We start from the raw sequence: 22,603 nt of genomic DNA on the forward strand, positions 1-22,603 counted from the left end.
TACTTGAAAGCTTTAAAGCCCTTTTTATGATGTTTACAAAGTATAAATCTGCACACAGTCCTATTGAAGTCATATTAATAGTGCAAGCAACATTTTAAAGCTTGACACTTCTTGGTGTATAATTATTCACTTTCTTCCATACATAGACACCACACCGTGTTGTCAATAAATAATTCCACTTTAATGGCAAAGTAATAATTTAGACGGATACAGGGTGCACATTTGCAAAAAAATATATGCAAGCTGGTTTACAAGCTAGAGGAACAATAAACCAATAGAAAATACATCATCCAGTTAAGTCCATTGACACCAAGTACTTATTGTTGGGGCTTTACAAAGACTACAAAACTTTTCAGATGATTTATTTCACTGTTTCTGCCTATTTACATGATATGTTACATCAAAATGTACAAAATATAAAATGTATACAGACAAATGTTTCACAAACTAGTTTAAGTTGTAAACTAGGTGGACCTACTGGGATGTATTGCAGGAATTCTGTTTATGCTCATGTCTGGACTGTGTTTCTCAAAATGGCAGGGAAAGATTAGCAATTTTCTTTGATCACATATTATACAAGGGCAACTAGTCACTCATCCAGCTACATATATTGATGTTTCACAACAGATTTGATCCATGTTTGAGGCTTCAAAGTCAGGGTAACAATTCTATGTGCATAAAGTCAGTTCGGATTTCCCTTAGGGCAATAGCACCTTGTAAGGACCTGTAGACTTAGTGACACTCTGAAAACTGCACAGATGTTTTGTGGTGGTGGTGTTTTTCTAAGCAACTGACCCATTGGTGGTCACAGAGAGTAGCACCAATTACACATCCTAAAAGCAACGCATTTTCACACACGCATAGAACGTCTATACCATGGCCTAGCCCTTGGGTTTCGTAAACTCAAAACCTGTCCTTTGTGTATGGTGGTAACTTCTCCAATGACTGATCGGTTTTCATGCACTCTCTTTAAAGCCTGCCATGACAGATGTACTTTCAGACAGTTTTACTTATCCAAAAATATATTGGCTTCATGTACAGTTTTGAAGCATGCTCACTCTAGCACTGATAGCTCCTGCATAGTCATAACAACTGTAAATACAGGACAAACACACCAGATAATAACAGCTTTGAGGGTTTGCATTCTGTATTTGTTTGCAATGTACAGGAAATCTCAGCAAGTGAAACACCTCTTAACACCAACAGGATAAAATACACTTTTGTTTGTGTTTGTTTTGATTTGTGCAAGTTTTAAAAATTATTATTTACAATACCTACCCAGTAGACTGTGCAAATCTAACCTTCTTTTACAGTATAAACGCTTTCTCTTCCACAGTGACTTTACTGCTTCAGTGTTCTTTAATGCTGAATTTCTCATGTACAACAACAGCAATCAAAACAACATGCGTCAAAACTAATTAAAAAAAAAATAGGGAAGGAAAGCCGAATAGTTGTGCTCATGCTGCATCTAGTGCTTCCAGCCCTGCTGGATGATAATTCGAAATCTCCTGCCTTCTGAAACTCTTTCACTTAGAACTGGATGGAATTTCACCATGTCTTAGCTTTTAAGTGACGGTCAAAGAGTGTTTCTGGATTATTTTAATATTTTGGAGGATAGGCAACACAATCTATTCACAAGGTTAAAAATACTGATCTTTCTCCTATCCATTTCTTCAAAAAAAAAAAAAAAGAAAGATATATAGAGATGAGGCTACTGTGTTAACTGGTGTTGCTTGATTGTAAATGAAAAGACAGTGGAAATTACCAATGGTTTAGGATTTAAGCCAACTGTTAAACTGTTGTAGAAATCTGTTTTAAGGCAGTGAGACAGCACCATAGGAAATGTTCCTTCTTTCACTGAAAAGGCTCAAACAAATAAAGCCCTAAAAAAGCCTTTTGTCAGTGTTGACTAATAATTGGTATAAAACTCTTGTTAAGGGAGTGGGCAGGTGGTTTAAAAAGACCACTGTGGTAAAAACAACCTTATAAAACTGGTGACTCATGTACTAAAAAGTTGGTGGAGCACATCATGAGAACATGGCAGTTAGAATTAAATTGGCACTTGTCCAGTTTGCCATAGTAGTGTTTTTCTGGTGGTTGCACAATTCCATTTGTGCTTATGGAGGACTGGCCTTTTGGATTTGTTCTGGAATGGGGTGAGCGCACAACACAAACACTACCGAAGCACTGGGACCAGCACCGTGTGGCACAAAGGAGGTTGGATGGATCAGAAAGATGGACCCTGCCTGGGGAAGAACAGCCCCTCAGAGGAAACAAAAGGAAAGGACAAAAAAATGGTCTGCATTGTAAACTTTTAAAGAGGAAACAAAGAAAGTCCAGTTTGGCTATCCCGTGTGCAATCTGTTCAGTTGCCCTGTCATTAGGGTCCTTTCCAGTTGAGTAATGGAGCCTTCTATTACTCCATGGATATAAAAAATGCTTAGAAATTAACTAAAGTTAAGCTTCCATTGCAATTTAGCATCTCGGCGGTTCAGACTTAGTTCTGCTGCCTCCTTGGAGACCACAACTCTGGGTCAGGGCCCTTGACAGGGTGCTTTTATACTGGCAGTGGTTTAGTGAAAATACCTTTCTTTTTAAACATTTTTTTAAAAGCAGTCTTTTCCCCTAACTTTTTTCATCCTCTAGAGGGTAGATTCAAGAGATGAATCCAAAATGTCTTCATGGTGGCTGGTGCTTTCGCTGTCGCAGCTTTGTGTGCTCGAGTAATTGGCTGCTTCTTGAAGTTTCATTAGCATATTCATCTGAAGAAACAAAAAAAAAGAGACATCGATGTAGGCAATGATGCATTGAGTAAGCCAGCCCATAAAAAACAAGGCCCTGAGCCACACCGAAGAGGCGTCTTATCCCATCCAAGTGACACAGGAAAACAATTTTAGATTTTTACTCATTGCCCCTGGCTCCTACACTGTTTCTCCCAAACATGACTACAACACCAAACCAGAAGGACAAAATAGGGCCTCTAGAAAACTCTTTTATTTGGGGTTGTGAATGAATACTGCTCCAGCAGGGAGACTGGAAAGGAAACTGTATCACAGCTGGACATCTGGGTTCATTGCTGGAAAGTACGCCAAGCTTCCCAGCTTTTTGGCTAGGAGAAGCAGAAAGCATTGAATGGCAACTGAAAGTCGTGAATGTTCATACACATACAGACGCACACACAGGCACACACACACAGTCCCTCGAGAGAAGGAGGGGATGGAGTGGGATGAAGCCAGCTGCCGCACACAAGTACACCATCTGCTGTTTAGGAGCTGACCTCAGGAGGAAGTGACTGAATGAAGTGAACCGTGAGTGTCTGAAGAGGGAGAAGGAAAGAATGACTGTCAAGTGTGTGTAGTTGGATTTCTGGCTAAAATATGATTGATATATCACCAAAAACAAAAACCATCATTTGGAACAATAGCAGCTGTCTCATTTCCCAGCCTTTTAGGAGAATGGTAATGTTTGTTCTCGTGAAAGGGACATATGCATGAAAGCACCTGGGGAGAAAGGCAGCTAGCATTTCCATGTATTATAAAATAAAAAACAATCACATTGCTTCAATCTTGACAGCGCTGGAGCCCCCCTGTTAGAAATGGACTTTTTCTTTTTTTTAAATGTGTGCTTGATAAATGCTTATGAAATCAATGATAAACTGGTAATCACCAATTTCAGCAAGAATTCCTTTCCGACAAAAGGAATTTGAAGTCATTTTCATATCTTCAGGCCAATTTGTTTTAACCTAATTTCCAATCTAACTCTCTGAATTTATTAAATAAGCTACATACGGTTATGAAATAAAAGTAGTGATAACTTCTCAAACTCAGTAAGTCAAGAAAATCAAATGTCTCCTTCAACACAGTTTCTTTCTCTCCTACTCTGCTCTCTTTTTCTCTCACTCACACCCCCACCTTCCTACCTTCATGTCCATTCATATTCTTTTTCAATTTCTTTTATTAATCTACCACTCGTTAGCAGTTGCCTATATGTTCAGGCATTTGGGTGAAACTGATCTGTAAAACAAAACTGAGTGTTGAGCATCCTGGTGATTTAGTAAGAGTAGAAATGGTAAATAATACCTTTTTAAAATGATACAACTGGATATTAGACACAAAAGTTTGAAATCACTTGAATGCTGGATGTTGTAAAAGTTTTAATGTTTAATGGTATTATTATTAAAGTCTTAATTTTGCCGTATAGTAAATATGTTCCATTGTAATACATTCCACATCTCAGATTCATAATAAAGGTATAGAGTGTGATATACTTTGCCTTTGCATAGTATTATTTTGTGCATTCAAATCAAGGGAGATTATAAGAGATTATGTATGATTTAGTCATTATAATGATACATCAGAATCCTCCAAAAAGTATTAATATTTTTCCTCTGTTCTTCCCTGCTTCTTCCCCATACTCATGCTACGGTTTGCATATAACATGCCCCTTCCGAAACTCTTGTTGAAGTTTTAAACCTATTGTGACAGTGTTGGGATGTGAGGCCTAATGGGAGGTGTTGAGTCACGGGGGCATATTCTTCATGATCAGATTAATGCCATTCTGGTTGGACGTCAGTGAGTTCTTACTCTAGCGGGAATGGATTAGTTCCTGTGTGAGAGCAGGTTGTTAAAAAGAGTCTGTTTCTTCTCTCACCATGTAACCTCTGTACACTCCCACTCCTCTTCCACGTTCCACCATAAGTTCATGCAGAATGAGGCTCTCACCAGATGTAGCTGCCCAATCCTAGACTTTCCAAGCACCAGAACCATGAGCCAAATAAATCTCTTTTCTTTACAAATTGCTCAGCCTTGAGTATTCTGTTATAGCAATATTAAATGGAAGAGGACATCTATAGTCATAAATCTAATGTTTATCATTTCTAACACATTGATCAGGTCTTTATCATCACTGCTACTTACAAATCTGCTAAGCTTCCAGATTGCATCCTATCTTCTTCAATCTGTCCTCTCTCTACTCTGTTTCTAAAGTGATGTTTAAAAATTGCAGATCTAACTAGGTAAATCATGGCTTAAATTCCTTTGATGCTTCCCACTCTCTGTGTGATAAAAGTTTTAACTTTCTGCAATGATAACATGGTCAGAATGATCTAGCAATTGTATACTCCCATAGTTTTAATTCCTACCACCAACTGATGTATTGTTCCTTAAACTCATCATTTTTATTATACTGTCCTCTAATGTTTTACAATCTATTTCTTTAATTTTGGATGTTTTCCCTCCAACCATATAGTGAACTCCTATTAATCATTCAAGATCCAGCTCAAGCATCTCCTCTGTAAACATGTATTCTGTGTCCTCAATGAATGCACAATTTTATCTAACATGTACCTCTATTATGTTACTGCACTTTATATAGGTAGAAGCCTCTCTTCACTGCTGGAATTTAAGCTTCTTGAAATCAGAAATAATACCGTATTTATCTCCTGACCACCAGGTCATAGCACCAAGGACAGACTCATTAACATTTGTTTACTGTTAATGATGAATACACATCGTATTTTTAAAATAATGTGAGATATACCAAAAACTTGCTTCCTCGTTCAGATTCAGAAAGTCTCTCTTCTTTCCTGTTTCTTTGCCGTACTCATTGCTATGGTGATTTCTGACCCTAAATAGTGGATGTTTTCTAGGATTTCTGATTTAGAATGACTGAAATATATGTTGGCTTTATGTTAGTAATTACAGAAATATATAGAAATAAAAAGATAGAAAATATTTATTTTTTAAATCAGAGAATGCCTGATCCAAAGATTTAGTTCTAGATGATGTCTTACCATTTAGCATGCAAGATATCATAACACCCCATTCCTTAAGACGTTAAATAGAACACCAGGTTAGAAACCAGGAATTTTTTTACTCCAATTCTCATGCCAGAATGGGAAACCTTGAATTTCTTTCTTGTACTAGAAGACAAGTGCATTCAGAACAAGGAAAAAGGGTACTTTATGGAATTAGCTGAACTGGACTATGAGAATTGGGAAAGTTGGGGGCATTTCCTAAGGGTTTAATGCTCTACAGACTAAAACTGAGAACAAACCTTATAAACACCTCTCTTTATAAAAGAAACACATTATACAAAAACTGCAGCAGTAGGACTGGACATTTTGAGGAATTCAGATAACATAATCCATATTCATATTCTAAAACTCATATTTACTCTATTAATCATTCTATCAGCAATTATTTAGTGTATGCTCACAATGATGCTGGATCCAAACCAATTTCCCCACCACTGTTGATTTCTAACTGTGTATCACCTAAAAGGCCATGGAACATGTTACAAAATTTTAAGTCTGGGCCCTTAAGGAATATATTGCCTAGATCAGAAATCAACAGGAAATCCCTGGACTCTAAATAGGTCTAAGTATATACTTCAGTGATTTTATGAAAGTCTTACAATTGTATGCCAAATTTTCAGTGTGTGTGCATTTTTCTGGGGAGAGGATATTGAAAGTTTATCAGATTTTCCACAAGAAACTCCCAAAATGTTAAGAATGATTAGCTGAAATGATGATGGTGTGTATGTGTCAAGGTTGTTAGTGTAAGTATTCCCTAAAATATCAAGTAATTTTATGTCCTTAGTTATAGTCATAGGTTATTATTTTTAATTACTTCTGGTTTGTGTTTGTTTGATTTAAGCAACATAATGACTTTTATTTCAGTATCTTTTCTTTCTATATTGGTTGTACAAATCCAATAAGCTCTTTAGTCATAGAATGGTGAGCTAATAACACTTTACATTTGATATCAATATATTGAAAGTAATCTATACAAATAAAAAATAGATATATAAAAAGTGTTTTTTCCTAATAATACTACATACTTAATATTTTCAGAATATTCATACTTAAGAGTTTTAAAGACTTTTATTTCAATTATTCCACTGTTTTAAAGTAAATAAACCATAACTTTCATTTGATTTCCAAGTCAGGTTATTCTTCTCTATAGTAGGGAACAGAAGACCCATTCTATACTGTTAGTCAGGTTAGTTGATATAGGCAAAATATTTTTTAGTTCTCCATGTGTACATTACACCATAATTTTTTGTTTTTTAATTTAAGAACAAGATTGAGTTTTCTCTCAAATGCTTATTGAATTGAGTCATGCTATTTGAAAATCATATTTAATTACATACACAATTTGATGCGTAATCAGGGAAGAATTATAGTCTAAGAATTCATGCTGGTTGTAATGTTTCTTGATTCTTTTTAAACATACGAGTCTGGTTTTCATTTTAAGATTATCATCCAATGAAAGCAGGCCAAAGATAACGGGTTACAACTGTTCCAAATATTGCCTAGGATAACAAGTGTCTTTGATAGAAATGACTAAATACTAATGAGTACACACTACAGTCATATTCTATAGGAAGAAGTGAACATCAGATTCTTACCAGGGGATCTCCTTCTGTGTCAGTTTGTGGAATGTGCTTTGAGGTTGTGGCCTCCTTAGTGGATGTGCAGCTTTCATATCCAACATCTTCTGGTCGCAGTGGAAGTAAGGCTGGGCTCTCCTGAGGCAGAGATGCTGAGCTCCATGGGTATGTGTCAAGCACCCACTTTGAAGGATCTTCCCACGGTGTGCGTTTCCCATACATCTAAAAGTTGACCACATGTTTAGCATACATAAAATGCATTTCTATTCAGTTGAAAAGGGGACTACTAGTTGGATGTGATTTTTTTTTGACACATTGAGTTCTTATGAGACTTCCAAGGGAATTAAGTATCTGTATACAATTCTTCAGATTTAAACATGTATCTGTCTACACAGCTCAATTTAAACTCGAAGGCTAGACAAAATAAAGCTGAACATCTGGAACAGATGTCAGCATTTGGGGGAGACTATAAGGAAGGTGTATTATAAATACACATAGAAATAACTGCCCACATTTACTTTTACTAGTAATTTTACAAACCAAGAGAAAACTAAAGGATGAAAAACAAAATCTTCAACTATGGAAGATTTTAAAAAATATGCTTGACTTTAAATAGAGTTATCTACTAAAGTGCACCTTGAAAGATGGAAATAAAAGTAAAGGAATTTATTTTTCTCCACCTAATGCACTCTACTCAAACTTTCTTCTAGAGTAAGAATACTTTCTCTGATAACAGTTTTCCTGTGGTCAACTTCCTCTTTAATCCCATTGCATTCTGTAAAAACTCTTTTTAGATTTTTGTGTTTCGGGCCACTAGTAAAAGAGGAAAAAAATAAGGTACTGAATTATCAACTTTACAAGAAACATTATTGGGCAAATTGACCAATAAGAAAGAGATGATATAGCCTGGTTAAAGTATTGGCAGTAGAATAGAAGAATAAAGTACTGGCAGTGGAATAGAAGACTTAAGATAAATCCAATTACGATGAATCCAGTCTCTTGAATGTTAAACATTTTTTTAAATGGCATTTTAGGTTTTGGGGTACATGTGAAGAATATGCAAGATTGTTGCATAGGTACACACATGGCAGTGTGGTTTAAGCCGGAAGCAAGGCTGAACCCAAACTGGAAAGAGCACCCTGAAGAGAAGAATGAGACATTGAAAAAAAAAAAGTATAATTTTACAAGGGGGCACAAAAAAGTGAAAATTAAGAGAAGGCAGCAGGGGCAGTAACATAGGGACACTTGTTCCTTACATTACTTTCCCTCCCCATTTGACTGGCTTTGCCAAGGACAATCCTGGTTAGCAGGTGCATATTTGGTCTCAGATGACATACTTTGGTTTGTTGTTAGATGGCTGTTTTGTATAGTTTGTTTGGTTCAGTAAGACAAAGGGCAAAATGATGGACATTAACACCACAAAAACTTTACGGGCTGCCTTGGAGTTTTCTTTTGAGTTTCTTCTGGAGAAGTTGGACTTACCTAAAACAAAAGGGAGTCTAGCTACTGATATCTGTGCATTTCCTTAGGAGATGATAACAGAGGTGACAATCATTAGACTTTAAAAAATAATAGTAATCTTGTTTTAGAGCAAAAGTTTCCTCTCTAAAGTTACAAACTTTATAGGTATATAAAACACATGCTACACAACTTAAACCAATTGAAGCAAGACACGCATAATTCTTGGAAAGCTTAACTACGTTTGTTTTAATGTCAGTCTAGAATCAACTGATTTCAGGCTTTTAAAGAACCAGCCAGGAGAGCAAAATTGGAAAAGACCAATGAAAAGCTAAATGGGCCCAGTTCAGAGTGAAATACATATTGTAGAAAAAGAATTGAACAAAGAGAAATATAAATATTCAGAATGAGATGCACTGATTGTTGACTTTTTAAGAAAGAATCACCAGCATAAAAATCAAAATCCATTGTATCACCAACATGTTTTCCAACTAGAACATGTGGCAGAGAGCATTCCCCATAAGGTTTTTCACACACACATACAAAATCAGCCTTTATTAGAAGATACTATTTTCATTACTCTAAACTTAGAATGTCATTTTTGCTACCAGGCTTTGTTTCTCCACCTCTTCCTCCAATCGAAGATTCTTTGTTGCCAGTAGATCCATGAGAATGGATTGTGACAGATACTATTCCTTTGCTTCTTGCTCCCCTAGAAATACTTTCAGCTGATAGGCTTTTCTGGCCCAGCATAGTCTTCAATAGCAATGAAAACTGTCTACCCATCAAAAGATTTTCCTATTTTTCCCTTCCTGTGTGCTGAATTCCCCTTCCCCAACAACCCCTACATCACAGTTGATTCATCTTTCACACTAACCTACTACCAAACATCCTGAACCACAGCAAGAAATGAGACATTTTTATACCTCTTCAAAAATAATTTTGAAATAGCTCTCAGTGAGTTTGAAAAACTAATCCTTAAGTGATTATAGTTTTGCCCAAATGGAAACTTTATAGAATTATAATTCTCCACATAATATTCTATAAATAATATTAATTTAAATACGAAACAAAGAACCCATGCACCTTTTGAAATGAGATCTAAGGAAACTATGAGTTTTAGGCATTATCATTTTGGAGTTTTTACAAAGTTTCTTTTGCTTTCTGTTAGCAAGAAAATATTAAATAAGGAGAATTTAATTTGTAAATACTTGGATAATGGTTTGTTAATACCAAAACCATAGCTAGAGAACAAATAATGTATCTAAATATTAACTTTACAATTATGAGTTCTAAAATTTTCATAAAATAATGTTTTTTGGTACAAATAATCAACATTGAAACATCCAATGAAACATCCAACTTACATCCTAGGTAGTATAATAGTTTTAGAAGAATCCTGAAACAAGATATGTTATACTTGAAAAATAGAAACATTTGCATAAGCTTTTATTTTGTTGGAGGTACTTGCTTGGGGTAGATTGACTCATGCCCTTAAAAGTGTTAAATTCGATTATCTAAATCTAGAGTAGAACCGATCAATAGCATTCTTTAGGATCTTAGCTTTATCTCTGAGGCTTCAGCGTATCCTAATAAAATTCATCATATTCACCAGAACTATCATTTTACTTCTAAATGATAGTAAAATGAATGCCAGTCTACTAGAGGAAGAGATCAAGATATTAAAAGGGAGTGAAAGAGGGAAAATTAAATGGAAAAATTTTAGACAGAAAAATAAAAACACAGCATTATAGATGATAGAATGCATAAAACATAAACTGTATCTTAATTCTAGTAGTAGTTATAAAAATCATAAATATAGATGCCTCAGCTAACTTACTGAAAAGGAGACACGATTCATCCTCAATAAATTGGGTGATTATGTTACACACATTTTAAAGAGTTTTATAATACCACAATTTCAAATTCAACTTAAGGAAATATCAAGACTTATGGAAAAATGACAATGTGCTTTGTTGGAGAAATATGGATTTCTTTTTGTGATACCTTTTCATTTTTTAGTTAAGAAAAGACAGAAGCGCCTTGGTTACAGGGCCTCAAGATATCAGGCACATGAGAGGAAGTGCAAAGATGCTATTAAACCAATTTGTCATAGATCAAAAGACCAACTGACTGCCTTAGAATTTAGAGTACTTCCTCCAAAATAGTAAAGAATCCTGCAAGTGATATTAAAGGGCTTCAAACAATTAAGAATACTAAAAACAGGAAACTTAACAAGCAAAAGCTACTTGTCAAAAATTAAGTGTATTAAAAACAAACAAACAAACAAACAAAAAAACAAGTCCAACCTGAGCAACATAGTAAAATCATGTCTCTAAAATAATAATAACAACAATAAAAATAGCGGAGTGTGGTGGTGTGTGCCTATATTCCCAGCTACATGGAAACCTTCATCACTTAGGTCTAGAAGTTCGAGGCTGCAGTGAGCCATGGCTGTACGCTGCACTCCAGCCTGGGTGACAGAGTGAGACCCTGCCTCAAAAAATAAAATAAAATAAAATATATAGGAAGAAAGAAGGAAAAAGAGAAATGAACAAAGAGAGAGAAAGAGATGGAGGGAGGGAGGAAAGAAGGGAGGGAGGGAAGGAGGAAGAAAAGGGAGGGAGAAATAAAAAAGATAAAAGAAATTATGTGATAAGAGTTTAAATGGTCAAGGGTCATGTAAACATGGCTGTGACATAGATGTATAACTGTGCAATTAATTAGTTATCTAATAAAAACAATCTGTAAACATCCATGACAACAATTTGGACTTAAATGTGTAGTTGTTGAAATAACTATGCCTTTTCTTTCTCTTACATATTTGTTCTCAGAACAGATAAAATATTATAAATTATTGGCTCTTGAAAACTTTATTGCTCTATTTATATAGTTCATGCCTTTAGTTTTCTCCATAAACATCCAGATAATTTTGGGTTTTTTTTTTTTTTTGCTTTAAAGTTTTTTTTTTTTTTTTGCTTTTTTTAAAATAGCAGTGAAAATTGAGTACTATACCTGAAGACCTTCTCTCACTGCCTCCAGAATATAAGGTACTAAAGAATAGTTCCAGAGATCCATGAACCACACTCTAGAACCTTCTACATCCATGGGGCAAGGAAGGAAAAGCCGGGGGCCTGAGAATGAACAAATAACAAAATATTTTAAGAATTATATTTAATAATCTAAAAACATATCTAGATACCATTTTGGAATATAATATATTTCTTGCAAATTTCCTAGAAAATTACATTATTTGCCAGCTTGATTATATAGAAGACCCAATATCCTAGCCTCTTCTATCTTTTTACAATAAATATTAATCTAGGACACAATATACTAGAGTTAGGAGAAATCATAAAAGTCATAATCCAGTCACCCTGTCCCGTTTTACAGACAACAAAGCTGCACTGAAATGAATCGCTGAATGTAAAATACATCATTATTTGCAGAATTGGGACCTGGCATGAGTGTTTTGTTCCCCATGTAGAATTCTTCTTTCTAATCTAAACTGTGTTTACAGTGAATACATTTTTATGATCTATAACATTGTGAGACTTTTGTATGTGCAATTAAAGAAGGAATACAAATGTAAACATCTTTATGTTAACTAAAGAGAAATAAGTCAGTTTTGTTTTCATCAAAAATAAAAAACACCTAAATTATCTATAAAATATCTAAATTATCTGTAACTAAAATCTTTTCTCGCAACTTTATGAGAAAAAGTATGAAAAGTATCCTCAAAAGATACCATTCATTTCCAGTGGTTATCCGATTTTTAGATATTTGTCCATATTGAACTTACTTGATCTCAGTAATATATTAGCAAATATTTCATATCAAATATTAAATATCTCAGTGATATTTAACTGTCAGACAAAATGGATTTAATGGGAGATACAAAGCTAAGAAGAAAGTAAACTTTCAGGAGGAAAAAAAAATAAATTTAAATCTTTGGAATCTTGAGAAAACATTAGCTTTGCTTGTTATTTTCTACCATCCAATCTGGCCATCTTTACCAAGTACTGTTAGTTCCTGGAAAATGGCATATTGTAATTTTGGAACTCACCAATGGTAACATCAGAAGAACTGTGTGTTTCCAAAAAACTGTTGAGATGATGCCATGTCTTAGGAATCCAATCGATAATTTTGACTAGGTCATTATTGCGTATGTTCCTTTCAATTTCTATCTCTATCAGTTTTCTTCGAAGATATCTGCCTAAAAAGCCTTTCACCGGTTCTGTATGATTTGCACATAATACCCACCTACAAAAAAAAATCAGAATTTTTTATATAAATTACATTTTACATTCACCGTGATTATTTTTCCAATAGAAAATAATTATGTTCTCATTTCAATTGGTGGCCACATTTTGATGATCAAAGGTAGGAGGTCTACTAGCATGAGAGCTATAATGTAACTAACTACTTTTTGAGCTAAAAGGAAGCGTATGTGCGTCAGAAGTGAGTGGGAGTCTACATGCTGAACACTCTTCTGTAGGAGAATCACAAATCCTGAAATAGGAACTCTCTTCACATTTCTCACACTTAGAAGGAATATGCTCTACTTTAACCAAGGACATAGTGAAGAGAAAAAAATATTTCTTTTCTCTTATTTTTTTTTTCTTTTTTTGTTTAAAGAAACACATCTGATTACAGGTTGAAGATTACAAAATATTCACTTGATGAAGAGTGCCAGAAGAAGTGAGAATTACTTTCACACTACGGGTCATCCCTGGTAAAATTTGTCAAAGCAAAAATGGAAAAACAACCCCCCAAAAGAAACAAAATGTCATCCCTCTCCCCACGCACAAAAAACAAACAAACAAATCTTCAATTTAACTTTACCTGAAATTGTGATGCAGCTCTAGATTTGGTGATGAAGAAACTCCCTGATTCATTGTTCCAATAATATATGGACTACAAAAAAAAAAAAAAAATAGAAAATTTTAATTTACTGGAGGTAAAAGTGATTAAGTCATTAAAATTATTTTAGAAAACAACTAGGATAGATATGGATTATTCTATTTAAATTTTTGTCTTTTAAAGGGTAATTTTGTAACGGAAAATCGTAAAAATCACTGGACTAGAAATTAATACTTGAGGTTTTAATTCTAGCTCTGGCATCAAGGCAAGGTATTTTCTCTCCCTGAGCCTTAGTTTATTTGTAATTTACATTATTTGAGTAAAGAGTTTAGTTAGAAAAATCACAGGGGTTTTGTCCCACATCTGTTTGTAACATCAAGAAAACCTCTAGCAGAGATAATTGGAATATTTGGCACTATTAAAACTAATTTATGTTGATATTCTTCTATGTCCTTTCTTTAGAGGCCATGCCACAGTGAATCTTCAGTGGGTTTTAATACCTTACTTTAACCTTTCCTTTTATTGTAAATATTTAAAAATCATACTCATTAATGGAGGGAGCTATATCTGAATGTATTGTGTATCTCTATAAAAAGGTTAAATTCAAACTTTGATATAAACTGAGAATGAAACCAGGGCTGTAAAGGTTCCATTTAGTTTCAATTTCCCTGATTCAAACTATTCCATCATTGATACTGGTTTCACAAATGTTCATTATGTCTGCAGAAGCTAACATCATTAAAGAAGCAATGTTTTCATAAAAGTGCCTGGAACATGGTTGTTGAATGAATACATAGATATTCTAAGGAATGCATATGGATTCTTTAAAACTATGCTATAATATTAAAGAGGGCTTCTCAAATTAATTGCATCTATTATAAATCTAAAAATAAGAACTACTCAGATAATTCATATGTTAATTAGCTTGAGTTAATCATTCCACAGTGTGCATTTACTTCAAAACATCATGGCGTACACAATCAATATGTAAAATTTTATGTGTCAACTTCAAAAGTAAAAATTAAATATTAAAAAAATTTAAAAAATTTTAAAAATGCATACAGGCACAAGAGAGCAAATTTGATGACAATTATTTCATATTTCATTATTCAAAACATTTGATAAGCATACCATTTGTTGTATTTACAATTGAGGAAACCATTGAAGATATCACTCAAAGAGCCCACATGATGAAGATTATCAAGAATTATTACAACTGGGAGCTCTACTCCGTTGTTATCAGCACTACACTGTTCAGCCAGGTTAGCTAGATATTGTTGCAATTCCTTTTAAAAAATGAAGAAAACAGATAGATCAAGGATAAATATATACTAATGGTAAGCAGTTAATATTTTAGGAATAGCATGCTTTGTCTTCTATTGTTTCTTTCATTAAAGTCATAGATTATTCAACTGATATAAATTCTTATTCTACACATCAAAAACCATATATTGCTGACAGAATAAATTTTTTAAATAAAAGAGAGGAAAAGGAAAGCAATAGAAGATCCAGTACCAAACGCCTGCCGCAAACCTGAAAGTATAAACATGAAGGCCTATTTCTCGGAGGTTTTCTCCCTGAAAGAAAAGCCAAAATGAGTTCTGGGTAGAAACTCTTATGATAAACCATATATATTGAGATTTTACTCTGAGTCTTGGTATTCAATGATAAAAGTTAATTTTAGCAACTTTAATATTTCAAGTAGGAACTAAATTGAAAATGGTACTTCTCAGATTCCACTGATATTTTTAATGTGTTAATTCTAATTCATGTAGATTGGGTATATCTCAAACTGCAGCCATAGGACCCTGATACAAGTATACTTAATTAATTATTTACTTACAATCTGCATGCAACTGCTGTAATTTTAAACAAAGACAAAAATTAGTTATATTTCACCTGGTGAAATGTAACATTAGCATTTAGTATCTCTTGAGTTTCTTGGTTCTTTTACAGGTATTGTTCCTGTCTAATAGCTTTTAATCTAAATATGATAACCAGTTTGCTGATTGACTGCTCTCACAGATGGGTAGGCCAGGAACATAATTAGGTTTCTTAAAATTATCCTAATCAGTAAGAACATTTCCATAATATTTGCATATTTACAATGACATTTTCAATTTGCAAATCGTGCTCAGGTTTATAAAACAATTCCACGATTCCAGTTTCTGGCAGCCAGGTAAATAGGTGAATTGTTCACTCTAGATGCAATCCCTCTCTGTCTGTAATACCACTGCTGAACTAAAAGTAGGAGATAAAACAATGGCCAGGATTTTGAGGCATTTAGTTATTATTTATGTTCAAATATAAAATGTATTAAAGAAATAAAGTACTATTAGTTTTCTATTGAGCTAGTCACATAAAATAAATTTTGTCTAAGTCACGGAATGCAGAAATACGTGTTTAAAACTGCTGAATGTTCTGGAGAATTATATTTACTTTAAAAAAAATAAAATTTATATCACGAATTTAGCTACATTAAGACATTAATTCATTTATAAAATACTATCTATCTACTGTGTTCACAGCCTCAGACTAAGCCCTGGGTATACAAAAATAGCGAGGTATTATTCCTGCTATCAATAGTGTTTAAGTAGGTTTAACATTTATTATGAACTGCACCAAGTACTTTTCTGGACATGAGGACTAAAAAGGGGTAATCGGGTTGTCTTACCCTGTAAGCTTTAAGAGTTATCACATTATGGACTGGAATTTAAATATGACAAATGATTTCAATGTAATATCATAAATACATTATGAGCTATGAGAAGCCAAGGAAAGAGAATTAGCCTAGATGCTGGGTGTCAAGAACGGTTTTCTGGAGGAGGTAACGCTGGAGCCTGAGAGGGGTGGAAGGCACACACATAAATAATGATGAATTTACAAAATGCAAGGTAAAATATTCCATGAGAGAAGATAAAGGGGGCATGTGGCCTACAGGAGGGAAAGAGATTAATTCCAACTGAAGCATCCTGCTGGCACCAAGAATTTAGAGATAAAACATAATTTCTGTCTTTCATGAACTTAGAGTTGATAAGCACGGAAGCAAGACAGCAAATGTTTCACAATACAGCATGCTAAGTGAAATGTACAAAACATTATAGGGATACTTAAGAGAAGAATCGAATCCAGTCTTAAGGTTCATGGAACAACAGAGTACATTGGTTAAAAAGGAAAAAAGAAAAAAAAAATTGAAGTCTAAAGAATAAAAAGTAAAAGTTGAAAAGTGTACATGTATGATGTGTCTTGGGAAATAAGTGTTCTATTGTTACAGAAAATTATAGTATCATGCCAGTGGTGATGGCAGTAAAAAAGAAAAAAGGCTCAATCCATGCAAAAGAAGTTGCATTGTATTATATAAACAAGTGTCAAATATTGATATGTTCATTTGCTTCTGTTTTCAGTAGAGAAAAGCAATTTATTTATCCAAGGAAACAGAAATGTGAAAAACATGAGAATTAATTAGAAATGGAAATCGCATTTAAGAATCTTATTACCTTTCTGGAATAGAAGGTCAGGCATATACCTATATAATGCTCAGTCAAAATAATACATTACTTCAAAAAAGTATAGATCAAAGATTTTGTTTATAGTATGTAAAGATGGCTTGTAGCCTCTGAAAAAGGCTTTTTGCTGGCAGTATTATTTGCTATTATTCCCTTATTTGTTATTATTATTTTTAAGATTGGGTAATATCTTGATGTGTAACATGAGAGAAGAGCTTTCCAAAAACAGAATAATCAGTCAGGAACATGCAAATATAATAACCATGTAGGAAAAAAGCTAAGAGTATGTGTTTTCTGAAAGGAAATGGTAGTAATGAAATTGGAAAGGAAACGTTGCAACCTTAAATGATTAGTAAGATCATTGAACATTTCCTGTTGGCAGTGAAGAAACATTGTTCTAGTGATCTGAGTAAGTAGTCAAAGCTGTGATTTAACATGTGGCAAACATACTCAAAGGAGGAAGTGAGACCAGCCAAGAGAATATTGAAATTATTGAAGCCTAGAGATACTAAGGGACTGAACAAGGAACAGTGTGATGTTTTTGATCTAGTACAGAAAGCAGTAAGAAACTACTGAAAATTTTTAATCTGCTCAGATTTTAATTATGAAAAGATGTTCTATGTTCCATGAGGTGAATAAATATATCCCAAAGAAGAGAGAAGGGAAATTTAAGGGAGATTGCGTATCATGCAGTTACAAAATAATTGTTGAAATCCAAGAAATAGAGGAGGATGTTAATCTGGGGGGGAGGGTGGTTATGGTGGAGAGGAATGAAAGAGGATGGATTTACAATATGTGTTTGGGGCTGAAATTGTCCATTTTCAACATGTATATTTAGCAGGTGAATAGAAACATATTTGTAACATAACAGAAAGCTTACAAAATTGGGAGAGTGGGCATGGCTGATAGTGTTTAATTGGAGTCAACCACGGAAGTCAACACAAGTTGAAGTCATGAGAGTCATCCAAAGAACAAAAGTGAGAGTGAACAGAATAATTCATTACAGAGAAAAACAGTTTCATTTACTGGGAAGAGAAGGAAGAGAAGAGAGTGAAAAAAACTGAAAGGGAATTTACCAGGGGGTAGGAAACAAACAAACAGAGAATGATAATCGTGAATGTCAGGAAAGAGAAAGAGTGGGGCGGGCACAAAGGAATTGAATTTCATAATTAGCAGGTCAATGGGTCATTTTTGGACAATCAGAGCCTTTAGATTCTAATTCTAGTGTGGCATTCTTTCATCTCAAGAGGATGGTAGATCCCTTGGGAATCTAATGGTAGGTATGAACCAGTGGATGTAGAAACAGGCAAACTATAATTTTTTCATGTAACTTAAGAGTTTTTCACAGATTCCCTTGAAATAACTTCATGATATCCACTTCAGCTTGATGAAAATGAAATCTTAGATTGAGGCACTGATGACTGTCATTAAAAGTCTTTTTTCCAGATCTATTCAGGTGGAAGGAAACAGACATATCTTCCAGATGGACGCTGGCAATGAGATGAATCCCATACTCTGAAACTGTAGGTGGAACACCACAGTTACATAAAAATGGTAGATCACTGTTTTCTCAGATTCTGACACCAGATATACTAAAAAGGAATCTATCAAGTCCACTTTCCTGATCTTTTCCAACCTAACATTCCAAATGGCTTCAGCTGGCCACTCATTCTCTACTAAATCCATCTCTAGCCTTCTGGGCCTGCTATATCAAATGTCACAAAGTGTAATTGTTTACGTGTACTGCTCTCAATCAAAATATTCCAGCTGGCAGCTTGAGGGAGAGCTTGAAATGCGGGAAGAGGAACAGAATGTAAAGTGCAGAGGTACTGAAAACAAGAAAAGATGTTTTTCATTTGATGATTTGTCATTTGATTTTTTTTTTTTAAATCAGTAAGTGCTTTTTGGATTTGTCTCTTCAGTGCTATCTATGGCACAGCATAAAATGCGTCAGCAGTTAAACAGCTCCAGGTTTTCAGGAACAGGATTTATTATTTCATGCCTCATTAGCATTTTACTTTAGTAAATCTACACTGTTAGTATCCCTAACACAATCTCAAGTTGTCATCCCCTCTTATTTTTATATTTGTCCTCACTTACCCTTACCCCAACTCCCAAGAAAATAGTGGCTATTCTCTGTCAAACTGGCAAAAATTGGCCAAATTCTCTGGCAATGAGTTGGTAATCAGTATTACTGATAGCTTGTTCATATCTTCAACCATAAAGAATAAACATTTTTTCAGCTATACTTTGTGCTTTCTTGGGAACAAATGCTATTGTGATTTGTTTAAGAGTTTCTTCCTGTGACTGTTTCCCAGCATCATTAGCTCCACCAATGCTTGGCAGTGTTGTTGCCCTGCCCATTATTTTGCAATAAAATATTGAACGAACCTAATAATGGCACAAATTATTATCCTCTGAAAAAGCCAAAAATAAGAGTGTTGGAAATATTTAATCAAAAATGTTAAAAGGGTGCTAACACGCTCTTAACAGAACATGGCTAAGCAATAAACTTCTTTCCTAAGCTGAAATAAAAAGAACAGATATATATATATATATATATATATATATATATAATATTATATATATACATTATATTTTATATATATATATATACACATACACACACATATATATGTATATATATACATATTTTATGGAAAGCTATATTTTATAATAAATGGTAATTACCTATTTTTTTTAGCATGTCAACTATATTCTAATGAAGCTTCATCTATTAAATTCGAAACTTGATTTTAAGTGAACCTCTCTCTCTCAGACACACTCATTCATTTAGTCCTTAGAATAGCTCTACTATTTTCCCCATTTTATAGGCACTTTGTCAAAATGCCATGGTCTTCTCCAATAAATCTATTCTGTTCTTGCTTTCTAAGCACTTTTTGTTCCATAAAAGAAGTACCTTGTAAAGAGTTCCCTCATACCAACATTGAGAAAAAAAATACTGGGGATGACTAAAGAGGACTTTCAAAACCTTCCATAGTTTTTTAGCCGAAAATATTTAAAACTGTGCTAAAAGGCTTTTATATAAAGATAAGAGGAGACAGAATTCGCAGTAAGCAGTAAACATGTCTGCTGAAGCAAACAAACAATTGTGCTCTTCCTACTTTTGCTAAAAGAGTCAAGTATTCTACCTCAGGTTCTACGTTTTTCTTTAGATGGTGGTTCAACCACAATTTGAATAGGTCTGAGTTCCAAGGAAATAGTCAGAATTTATGTATTGTATTTATTTAACTCTAAGAGAGCCCATTGTGTTTTATGTACATCATTGTTCTTGAAGGATACATATAAAGCAGTTTTGAACAAAGATGTGTGTGTGTGGGGGGGGGTGCAAGTGCACACGGGTGCACTGTGAATATGTGTGTGTTTATGACAGAAATCTTCATTGGGAGTCAAGGGCTATGATTAAAAATTGCAAGTAACCCTTATATTGTGCTTGCTACTTGTACTATTTATCTCTCTCTCTGACACACACACACACACACACACACACACACACACACACACACGGACTCATTTTAGTTCTTAGAATAGCCCTACCTACTATTTCCTCCAATTTACGGGTGAGAAAATTAATACTTTTTGTTCATTAAGCTATATGCCTGGTTTATTTCAAGAGTCCAATGGGGTTGGGCTGCATTTGGGAGTCACGTTTATTTCTGAAAATTTGCAGACCTCAGGTTTCTGAGAAACTGGGACAGTTTAGATCACTGAACCAGGTTATCCTTGAAAGAGTAATACAACCTAGTAAAATTGGGATTCCCTCAAGGTACTGCTTATAATAGTTGCAGTTTCCCAAGAGAAACTTTCAGGTTTCATTGATTCAGACTTTAATAAATAATTATAGGTAAAACTAGGTTAGTGTTAAAAATACGTTAGCCACGAACTATTTCCTTTTTAGGATTTTTAAAATTTTACTCAGAAAAATAACTGGCTATGTTGTATAGACCCTCATACCTTTTTCATATCTGAGTGTTCAGACTGATTACTATGGCACATTAGACCTTAGTTGGTGGTGAAATTGAATGTTGTTAGATTTCCTAAGGTTTCTAAACAAAAATTTTAGGGAGATGTGACATAAACAAATTGTTGCTCCCAGAACTTCTGCTTGGAATATTCTAATTATTGCCAAATGTCCACTGCTGCAACACCCATGCTATTTCCTACTTGCCTGTAAGACCCAAGCAAGTATTACCCTTTTATAACTCTCTGATTCCTCCAAGAAAAGCTATTCCTTCTTGCTTGTGCACAGACCTCTTTCTACTCTCCCAGGTGGACGTCTAAGAGAGACGATGCAATAGGGGCCCTGCCATTTTATTCTGTATATTCCCAATACCTGGTGGAGTACCTGATAACTGAATGTTACTGAAAATAGCAGTCTTGTTCAAATTCGCGAACCAGAGTTTGGTCACTTACCAGGTTACAGATCCAGTAAAAAAAAAAATATGGATATTCTTTTCCATGTATAACATGGAAGTCTCACACAATCTTACAATTTGATTGCTTAAAACACTTATGGATAAATTGGAGCTGTTCTTTCAGAATTCTGTAACATACCTTACTTGACTTGTGGTCCACATTAAAAGTGGCAATTGCATCCTCTGTTTTTTTCCTCCCAGATTTGGTTATTACATACTCAGCAAGTTTATTTGCTAAATAGGTCTTTCCAGTACCACTTGGTCCTGAGAGTATAATTCTGTGATGCTCCATCAACAAATTAAAGTACCTTTGAGTAATTGGTTTAGGAATCAGCGTATCAAAAACAAAACTGTCCAAACTGTTTTCTTCTACCCCTGAAAGAAGAAACAAAAGAAATAGCATGACTTATTGCTCTATATAAACCAGAATTTAAAATATCATGCTAACCAGCAACAGCTTGGTTAGTCATAGGAATACAGTCCTTGCAAAACAATTTCCCAGATATTTCTATCCCACAAATATGTGTTGCCATTTTAAGGAAGAAAATATATCAGTAATATGGCAGAGTGAACATCTGGACAAAAGCAAGCTGTTCTTTATTGTTCAAGCTTCACTTCACTGTCTACTTCCTGTTTTCACTTATGCTTCCAGAGAGAAATGGAAGCATTATAAATTCTATCATAGCATCTTTTATCGAAGATGATTATGTATGTTAAGTATAAATGTGAAGATTATACACGTGTATATATAACAGTTTCTGTGTGGTCTTTATTTTAGTTTATCTTCTCCCCACCTCCTTATTCTCTTCTGTCTCTCATTATGCATGCTAGTGGTACAACCACTTAAGCTTTTGAAGAACATAAATTGTTATGTTTGGCAAGGAATTAAGTAGGGAGCAACAGTATCTTCTTTTACTAACCCAATTACCTTCATCATAAAATCAAATA

General features: G+C 34.3%; 1 protein-coding gene across 9 annotated transcripts in view; it reads right to left on the minus strand.

Annotated features, from left to right (window-relative positions):
* Nucleotides 1-2,360: 2,360 nt before the first annotated feature.
* Nucleotides 2,361-22,603, minus strand: part of NAV3 (neuron navigator 3) — an 850,089-nt gene continuing 829,846 nt past the window's right edge. For all 9 annotated transcript variants that reach the window (XM_074402523.1, XM_074402524.1, XM_074402522.1 and 6 more), the window contains 7 exons: nucleotides 21,795-22,030; nucleotides 14,845-14,999; nucleotides 13,696-13,767; nucleotides 12,917-13,113; nucleotides 11,866-11,984; nucleotides 7,411-7,614; nucleotides 2,361-2,762 (listed from right to left, as the gene is read on the minus strand). In XM_074402523.1, the coding sequence (XP_074258624.1) occupies nucleotides 2,643-2,762; nucleotides 7,411-7,614; nucleotides 11,866-11,984; nucleotides 12,917-13,113; nucleotides 13,696-13,767; nucleotides 14,845-14,999; nucleotides 21,795-22,030 (1,103 nt within the window). In that variant the 3' untranslated portion in view covers nucleotides 2,361-2,642. The remainder of the gene's footprint in view (nucleotides 2,763-7,410; nucleotides 7,615-11,865; nucleotides 11,985-12,916; nucleotides 13,114-13,695; nucleotides 13,768-14,844; nucleotides 15,000-21,794; nucleotides 22,031-22,603) is intronic.

The sequence above is a fragment of the Saimiri boliviensis genome, chromosome 7 (genome assembly GCF_048565385.1).
Source record: "Saimiri boliviensis isolate mSaiBol1 chromosome 7, mSaiBol1.pri, whole genome shotgun sequence".
In the NCBI taxonomy this organism is placed as follows: Eukaryota; Metazoa; Chordata; class Mammalia; order Primates; family Cebidae; genus Saimiri; species Saimiri boliviensis.